The sequence below is a fragment of the Panicum virgatum genome, chromosome 2N (genome assembly GCF_016808335.1).
Source record: "Panicum virgatum strain AP13 chromosome 2N, P.virgatum_v5, whole genome shotgun sequence".
NCBI lineage: Eukaryota > Viridiplantae > Streptophyta > Magnoliopsida > Poales > Poaceae > Panicum > Panicum virgatum.
Genome location: NC_053146.1, coordinates 40,881,484 through 40,891,377, shown reverse-complemented (window position 1 = coordinate 40,891,377; position 9,894 = coordinate 40,881,484). Strand labels below are relative to the sequence as shown.

The following is a 9,894-nucleotide window of genomic DNA, read 5'->3' as shown; positions in this document are numbered from 1 at the left end:
ATCCCTAGGTTTCCTTGAGTTATACTAATATGTATAGGACGATATAAGTGCTATGCTTAATGGTTCCTGGTAGAAGACGAGTGCTCTCTTGTCACTCGCGAGATATAGGATGATTAGAAGACGAGTAATTTCCGGTTACTCGCGAGATATATGATATATTCCTATTCTAGTACGTGAGTTGTGTATTCGATATGGAATGAATGGAGAATTGAGACCGAACGGGAATGATAAGGATATGTAGGTATGGCAGCAGGACAGGGTTCCTCGGTGTTTTAGTCCCGTTTGTGTCGATTAAGGACCGTACCGTTATTGGCCCTGGTGATCACGTTGAATTGTACTAATCGCATGCCGGGAGTAGGAGGTAGTCAAAACCGGTAAGCCGAGTACTACCTTGCTTCGAAAGTACAGGAACCCGCACCCAACTCCTAGGGTAGTCGAGTGGCCGCGGAGAAAGGGGTTGTATATGTTTACTTTTGGTGGTCTCACGTAGGGCTCGGCTGACTATATGTCGTTGGGCTGGTTCCTATAGTTCGAGACGAGGAGGGGAAAGGTTAGTGCGTGGGGTCCGACGGGGCTTTTGCTTGCCGTGTTCGTTAGGTCCACCTTGTAAGGTTAAATCGGATCGATTCGCCGTCAGTCGCTCTCGGATATGAGTACCTTGATCAACTGCGTCACATCATAGTAATATGATATGGAACATGGATTATATTATATATGTTGATGTCTACTTTAAATTGTGATTAATATCCTACCATGTTTGTTATAACTAGTTTATGCAAATGATAGATTATGGTTAATTTATATAGAATATGGGGCTAAAATGATGAAAGTAAGGAATTACTCTAGTCGCTTTTTCCGCAAAATAACCACCAGCCAGATGTCTTGCATGTCTAGATATGTGGACTAAGTTATACCCACTGGTCGGGTTAGTCTTGCTGAGTATTAGTTGCTCAGGGTTTGTTGTTTATTCTATTTTAGGTATAGGAGCTAACTAGGTTTCACATCGGTGGGCTCGATGTGGCATCTTGTCTTCACGCCTCGGTAGTTCTCGATTTATTTTATTTATTTATTTTTCTCTATTAATAATACTCCTCTAGTTAGATTCGCTTCCGCTGCTACTTTTTTTATTTTGTAAATTTTAAATTTAAAGCTATTTTGTAAAAGTCTTCATATTATTTACTAATTTTTGTAAGAATTTATCATGCTGGTACCTTCTGCGCTCGCCTTCGTGCGAGACTTCTGGTGTGTTTCGATCGGCCTGTGGGTTGAAAACAGCCTGTCGAGTTACACTTAATTAAGCTAATGCGCCTGATGTGTTCAAATGACGGCGGTTACGCTCAATTAAGCGTTTTAACTCGGCGGGTCTGTCACAGCTAGTATCAGAGCTGAAATGCACTAGGAGGGGTACCGGCATTATTATTTTTGTTATTTTCAAAACTAAAAATGAGTTTCGGAAAAATACGCTTATTTGCGCTTAAGGGATTAGGAAAGATTAGCTCGTAAGCCCTACATAGTGTAGGTTATATCAGGTGGCCGTAAAATAGAATATTAACTAACTCATAGCCATTTATTTGTATTGGATATGATATAGTGTGGTTCTTCTGCAGGTACACTAACCCTGCTTACGCAGGGAAGATTAGTAGCAAACGACTAGTGTATACAGGGAGAGTACGTATTGTGCCACCGAAGGTTATCCGTATATTGCCATAGTTTGAGTGGCAAATTTTTTCCTTTGTGAGGACGTATAGGTCATGCATGCATCATATTATACGTATTGTTTTTGCGTTGAATGTTTATTAGCATTTCAGTGTAAATCTCTTCACGTTGTGCACATCTCGTTTTCAGTAATTTCGCACATCATGTGGTTAAGAAAACCTGAAAACCAATGCTTAGTATTTGAACAAAGTTTATCTACTGGGTTAAACAATTGAAATGCGAAGTTACGAATTTAGTAGGGATTAGTGTTTCACATTTCCGTGGGTAAAAATCCCCTAGACGGTTCCACTATCCTTGAGAGCCAAAGTAAGGATGTTACCCTTAGATGAGACCATTAGTTGTTTATTCTGATATATCTCTCCCCACCACAATAAGCTAACTTTATGATATCCATGGTTCTGTAACCATTCCATTTCATCCAAAGGTTGGTGTTTTCCACTAGAGGTCAATGTTAATTTGAGATCAGATATACTTGTCTCTAGGCCATTCATTTAAATGCTCTATGGTTATCTATCCCAATGCTCTATGGTAATCCATCCCGGCCATCGTTACGGAGGATAATCCTATTGTGCTAGGGTTGATCTTCGCTCATTTCTAATCACCTTAATTTATATATCTAAATTGGATCTGCTTGCATTCTTGCTTGAATAGATATAAATGTATTAAGAACTTGAGCACATACATTATAGTCATCATGCATGAATAGGATTGCAATATTATTGCATTGTATAATCACATATTGTTTAGGTATGGGACTGACATGGGAAACTCGATAGACCGACTAACTAATGACAGAACTCATGTTGTGTTCATAATTCGTAAATCTTTTTCTGACTACTTGTGTTGTTCGGGTTGCTCTCTATGATTTCTTACGTAGTAGTGAGTGTTCCTCGAACTATAGTGCCGCGATAGAGCCTAAGGCCTCGTATGCACGCATACGATTGAGCTGCTGGGTGTGCGCTGGTGCTTAAGTACGTGCGGACATAAACTGCTACGACTGTCTTTTTCGGCAACCCTTATAATGCAAGTCTATTTTTAAGGGGGTAGGCCGTATAGGAATAACAACGTACATGGGTAGTATTAGGTTCCAGTCTCTGAGGGTCACAAACCACTAACTTGCATGGCCACATATGCATCTTGCATCATATCACTTAATATATATATATATAATTATAATAAAGTAGTAATAATAATAAACAACTTGAGTAAGAATGTGCCCTCTCTTTCTGATTTCCATTAGTCCCTCGAAATTTCCAATGTGTAGGTGATGGTTTATGTTCTAACCAAGCGAGAATTCACTCCGTTTAAGAATCTACATGATTTATATTTAATAAGAGTAACTTCGTTATTCTAAAAGTAAAGAAGGATGAAAATATGCTGATGGTTTAACCGTGGTAAGGTTGAAGTTCATAGTAGGTGACCATTAGCGAATTCAGCATGAGAAATGTACACCGATTTCGTTGAAGAGAGATGGCAAGTAGAAGAAATCAACTTGACCTAGCTTAGAACCTCTCGTCTCTGCAGGATCCTATTAGACAACCGGCCCCTTTTCAGCTAACTGTAATTGTGACCACACATGTTATCCCCAGTCACTCGCTGCAAAAGCTGAAACCCAGGAGCTTTTTAGTGTGGAAAAACAATTGATTAGTTCCCTCAGTGGCACGATTAGTCTCCATTTAGGTAATAACCATCTGGTTGCTAGAAAACTTATGTCTTCCAGAACCATATGAAGTAAAGAATTATTAAATCAGCTGAAACTTAAAAATCCACTCTCGGCCTTTTTCCTTTCCTTTAAATCTCGGGATGAGATTTCTATAATGGGGTAGGATTGTAACATCACTGGTGTTAATCACCTATAATTAAACCTAGTCACAGACATTAGTTAAACTTACGCGACCAAAACCATTAGCTAAGAATTTTTCTGTCTGACTGGACCAAAACCGGTGCCACCGGTTTTTGGAAACCAGTGCCACCGGTTTTTCCACGGGTAAGTGGCAGAGCACGTATCTTGGCGTGCCACGCGTCGCCGTCGGTGAGCTACGCCGAGGATGCGCCACATCACCTTATCCCTGCCTCACTTATCCCCTCCTGGCTCCGTGTTCCTTTCCCCTCCTCCTTCTCTCTCTCCTACCGTGCCTTAGCGAGCTGAGCCGCCGTCGCCGCCGCTCCGGCCATCTCCTACCACCGGGTGTCGATTCCTTCCACCCACACATGTCTCGCCTCGTCCTCCACCCATCCCCGAGCTCATTTGAGCCGTTCCGCGGCCGAAATTGCTTCCCCATCGACGTGGCCGCTTGAAGATTCGTCTCACACGTCGATCTCCCTTCTCCGGCCTTCTTCGCGCAAACTGAGCATGGGGTAAGCATCACGGCATCCCCCTCGACCTTCCCAGCCCTTCCTTCTTCCATTCCGAGCGCTGGGCGCCAATCTATGCGCCGCTGGCCGAAACCGGTGCCACCGGTTTTGATCTGATCGGTGCCTGAAACTGGTACCACCGGTTTTGTAATCCGGTATCACCGGTTTTGTTAGGTTTGCAACTTCAGCTGAAACTTGTAAATTTCATAGGAAATGTTAGAAAAATGGGAAAAATGTAAAATTAAGTTTGTTAGCTTCATATTTTCGTGCTCCGTAGGATAGAACTACAAAATGTATTATTTGAGAGCTTTTACTATATAGTTTTAATTATGCTAGATAAAATACTTTTAATAGCTTGTAAATGCATAATTGGAGCTAGGAAAATGGTAAAAATATAAAACAAGTTGGCTTAACTTTATTTAGACTCATGCAAGATTTACTTAACCTCTGCTTATGTAATTGTTCATGTTTAGGCAATAGTGAACTTATACTTGTGTTGTTGCACTTTTTACTGCATCGTCCCTGCATTCATACATATGCATCATTGCACCTTATTTATGTACGCTAGATATACAATGTGTGGATGTGCAGCACGTGGTGTTGGGGCCGTACCACAAGACGGTGTTCGGTGGAGACCTCCAGAAGATGGAAGGATCTGCTAAAGCAACCGAAGACCCGGCCCAAGGTCGGAAGGGCCCAAGGCCGAAAATAATATTAACACTAACTTAGTGTTACCCTCAGGCAAGCCCCGGTGCACATCCTATTATTTCAAATTATGACTCCTATATATTTCTCTATTATCTGTGCATTAGGTTTAGGAATTGTTTGGAATCCTAGTTGCATGATCCCTATGTTTCCTTGAGTTATACTAATATATATAGGACGATAGAATTGCTATGCTTAATGGTTCCCGGTAGAAGACGAGTGTTTTCTTGTCACTCGCGAGATATAGGACGATTAGAAGTCGAGTAATTTCTAGTTACTTGCGAGATATATGATATATTCCTATTCTAGTACATGAGTTGTGTATTCGATTTGGAATGAATGGAGAATTGAGACCGGACGGGAATGATAAGGATATGTAGGTATGGCAGCAGGACAGGATTCCTGGGTGTCTTAGTCCCGTCTGTGTCAATTAAGGACCGTACCGTTGTTGGCCCTGGTGATCATGTTGAATTGTATTAACCGCATACCAGGAGTAGGAGGTAGTCGAAACCGGTAAGCCAAGTACTGCCTTGCTTCAAAAGTACAGGAGCCCGCACCCAACTCCTAGGGTAGTCGAGTGGCCGCGGAGAAAGGGGTTGCATATGTTTACTTTTGGTGGTCTCACGTAGGGCTCGGCTGACTATATGTCGTTGGGCTGGTTCTTGTAGTTCGAGGCAGGGAGGGGAAAGGTTGGTGTGTGGGGTCCGACGGGGCTTTTGCGTGCCGTGTTCGTTAGGTACACCTTGCAAGGTTAAATCGAATTGATTCGCCGTCAATCGCTCTCGGATATGAGCACCTTGATCAACTGCGTCACATCGTAGTAATATGATATGGAACATGGATTATATTATATATGTTGATGTCTACTTTAAATTATAATTAATATTCTACCATGTTTGCTATAGCTAGTTTATGCAAATGATAGATTATGGTTAATTTATATAGAATCTGGGGCTAAAATAATGAAAGTAAGGAATTACTCTAGTCGCTTTTTCCGCAAAATAACCACCAGCCAGATGTCTTGCATATCTAGATATGTGGGCAAAGTTATACCCATTGGTCGGGTAAGTCTTGCTGAGTATTAGTTGCTCAGGGTTTGTTGTTTACCCTATTTCAGGTATAGGAGCTAACTAGGTTTCACATCGGTGGGCTCGATGTGGCATCCTGTCTTCACGCCTCGGTAGTTCTCGATTTATTTTGTTTATTTTATTTGTTCTCTATTAATAATGCTTCTCTAGTTAGATTCGCTTCTGCTGCTACTTTTTTCTTTTATAAATTATAAATTTAAAGCTGTTTTGTAAAAGTCTTCATATTATTTACTAATTTTTGTAAGATTTTATCATGCTGGTACCTTCTGCGCTCGCCTTCGTGCGAGACTTCTGGTGTGTTTCGATCGGCCTGTGGGTTGGAAACAGCCTGTCGAGTTACACTTAATTAAGCCAATGCGCCTGATATGTTCAAATGATGGCAGTTATGCTCAATTAAGCGTTTTAACTCGGCCGGTCTGGCACATACCCCATGCTACACACACATAGTAGGCTCTTTCAGTTTTACACAATAATCGGGAGCACGCACTGCACTGCACTGCACGTAATACCTTGAGTTGCTGGTGACGCATGCAGAGCCGCACAGGAAGGTGGTGACGGCGACGATCCCCAAGCACACGATGCCTCCGACGCCGCTGCCGAACCTCCTGTGGAAGGCGTCATACAGGGCCTGCACGACGGCGTATCCGCCGGCGTCGTTGCCGGGGTCCAGGAGGTATGTGATGTCCGTCATCAGCGACGCCAAAGCCACCAGGTAAATCCATCCCAAGACGCTGGACAGAGCAACTGAGCAACGGAAGTGACGATCCCCATTGGACCACTCCAGTCCGCGTTCTTTGTCTCCTCCGTCTGCAGGCACGCATGCATGCATTGTTATTATGTAGTATATATAATGACCATCACAACTAATACGTATTTTGTGTCAGATTGCACGAGAGTATATATACGTAGTTGGTAGCATACCATGTGTGCTGATGCGTCATAGCCGATGAGCGAGTACTGGCTCATCAGCAGCCCCATGGCAAGAATGTAGGCCTTGTCGTGGATACCCATGCCATTTTCTGTGTTCAAATGTGTAAAGATAAACTCCGTGCTCGCCCTCTCCGTCGCAACAGCTGGAATGATGATCACCAGAGCAAATGTGCCTACATATAATATATATTTTTTTATCGCCAATAACGTTAGTCACATGTATTATATAGTGAATTGCTGTGTATATACATACCTGCGGTATTCCAGAATGCTCCGAGATGGCCGAACCATGCGAGGCAGTGGATAGGGAGGCTGTTCATTAAGCCATGTATGACCAGGATGGCACCATAGATGGCCAGCACGACGTACTTGGATGCCATGTAGCCGCCGCCGTTGAGCCCTCCGGTGCCCAGCAGGACCATCACCTGCACAAGCTGCGCCAATGAGAAGTCCACGCTCGTCGTACCTGCCCACTGTGCGTTCATCAAGAATGTCAAGTGCTCTGGTCATCAGAAATGGACATTCGAGATCGGTTCTAGTCAAACTTTTGCCGATTGGGCGGCTAGTATATAATTAAAATGTAATACATAATATATTTCTTAAGTAAATACGAACACCAACGGATTCAACATTCAACCGTTCGATGAGAACACCGGCTATATTATATAATAAAATTCTGTTACTTTCTCGATCATATTTTTTTGCGAGTTACTTTCTCAATCATGCATGTTTTCAACCATTGTTGACCATTGATGAACGTTCTATCAGTCATATCTTCAACCATACGCGTACCATTAGATGAACATCGACGGACTCCGTCCCTTAGTGACTGAATACTGATGAGACATGCATGGAGTAATTTTCAGATGAGATTAGAAATTGGTAGTTAAGTTGACTACTAATAGTATATGATGCCTCAAAGTGCGCCGGCCAGCCGGCGGCTTTCCTATGGAAACTATCCCACATGCCAGGATGCCGCTTTAGCTGCCAGCTGGCTATCCAAAACACGCAAAAACAGGTAATATAATGCCTACTCCTTCTAGCTAGCTAGTACACTACTACATGATCAAGAATAATTTCAGCACCAACTAAAATACGAAAATATAGATATACTTTGTGTTGCAGCTAGTCATATATGCATGCATGAACCTTTGAAGGGAGGGGAGATTGATCGGGCCGGCGTACCTGTCCCACGATGTTGAACCTGCACATGATCGACACGACGCAATAAAAGATGAAACTTGATTAGGCAAATGAATGGAAAAGTCTCCTATGCAAAAATCTCAAAAAAAAAATCAAGTCACTGTTTGTCAGATTAACTAGAGTACAAATGATGGACAAATATGTTTTTTTGATATTTTTTATTGCCATTTGAATACCCTAAAAATTCATATAGAATATATAAGTTTGACCATTTTTAAAATGCAATAATTCAAATTTCACTAAACAAAATTTAGCATGTTTTATGTCATTATTATCCTTGTTAATCAGTCTATCACGCACAAAATATCAATATTTTTAAAGCTCTCTAGGTACCCCTTCTTGCTTCTTAAGTTGGATTTCTAAAAAGATAGAAAAATATCAAAAGTTATTGTTCATACGTCAAAACCGTCTAAAACGTCTAAAAACTGTCCAAGGTTGAAAACTGAACTTTTTCAAGAGTTGGAAGGCTATTGTTACCCAGTTTTGAGGTTCAAGGTTAAAATCTGGACTTGGACCAGAGTTGGAGGGTGGAATTTGGACTTTACCCTTATGTATATCACAAAGCGGAATGCTTGTTTGACATATATCATTCATTTGTTCGTTTCTTATACTTCATCTGTTCTAAGTTATAAGTCGTTTTGGCTTTTTTAGATCAATTTCTTTTACCATGAATCTAGACATAGTGTATAACTAGATGCATAGCAAAAGCAATGTATCTAGAAAAGCTAAAACGACTTATAATTTGAAACGGAGGGAGTAGCAATTATTATTGGCGCGAAATGGTCCGTTGCACATATTCTTGTGAAACCAACCAAAATGTGCTGCAAACCGAGAGTGACACACAGAAAGTGTATAGTGTTGCCACAAACAACAGAATATGTGAACAGAGGTAACGTACCATCCAGTGAGCCAGGACGCAAAGGGAGCCAAGTCCTTGCCGGCGAGCTTGGCGCTCCAGTAGTAGAGGCCGCCGGAGGTCGGGTACGCCGAGCAGATCTCCGCCATGGACAGCGCGACGCAGCCGTTGAGGGCGGAGACGACGAGCCACCCCAGCGTCATGGACACCGGGCCACCGTAGCGCAGGCCGGTGTTATAGGTGATGGTCACGCCCATGAACACGGAGATGATGGAGAACGACAAGGCGAAGTTGGAAAGAACGCTGTGCATGCATCATCAGCAATTCGATCAGCATGTAGCAGAAAAACCAGAGCTCAGAACCAAGGCATGCAGTTAGCTACTACTACTAGCTTACGAGAGGCCTCGCTTGAGCTCCTGCTTGTAGCCCAGCTGGCGCAGCCGGACTTGGTCTCGATCCGCCGCCGGGTCCGCGACGGGCAGCTCAACGGAGGAGCGGCGAGAAGCGGCCATGGGTTGCAGGCTGCGCACGCACTTCCTCAGTTCCTCGGTCGGTGCCAGTGGTGGCCCTGCAGGCAACGCAGGGTACTTTGCTGCTTTTTTTTTTTTTTGATGGCTGGGTACTTTGCTGCTACCACTACGGGACAAAGACAGATCCGTGGCCTAGCTTCTTATATAGTGCACTCCTACTAGTATAGTAGTCTTAGATGCACACAGAGTCAACACGAGGACTGGAAATTTGGCAGCAGGGTTGGTTGCCCCGTTCCGGGATATATGTCATTGGATTGGAAATCATGTTTGACTGAATCAAGGGGAAAGTTGATGTTGATGCTTAGGACGAGTAAGCACTTGTTTGATCTTTGCAGTTAATTACTTAGCTGCTAGCCAGGGGAAGCCATGCTAACAAAGTTTTCACTAGCGGGACTAGCTAATAACTTAGCCTCGTTTGAATCCATTTGCAAAGAAGGCCTACCAAATTTGAATCCATTTGCAAAGACGACCAACCAAATTTGAATCCATTTGAAGATTGCAAAGGCGTGGT

General features: G+C 42.8%; 1 protein-coding gene across 1 annotated transcript; it reads right to left on the bottom strand.

Moving 5' to 3' along the window:
• Positions 1-6,319: 6,319 nt before the first annotated feature.
• Positions 6,320-9,849, bottom strand: LOC120660489 (amino-acid permease BAT1 homolog). Its single transcript, XM_039939031.1, has 6 exons — positions 9,250-9,849; positions 8,896-9,156; positions 7,980-7,998; positions 7,048-7,267; positions 6,786-6,967; positions 6,320-6,671 (listed from the first exon to the last, which is right to left on the bottom strand). The coding sequence occupies exons 1-6, from the start codon at positions 9,363-9,365 to the stop codon at positions 6,555-6,557; spliced, it is 915 nt and encodes a 304-aa protein (XP_039794965.1). The 5' UTR covers positions 9,366-9,849; the 3' UTR covers positions 6,320-6,554.
• Positions 9,850-9,894: the final 45 nt, after the last annotated feature.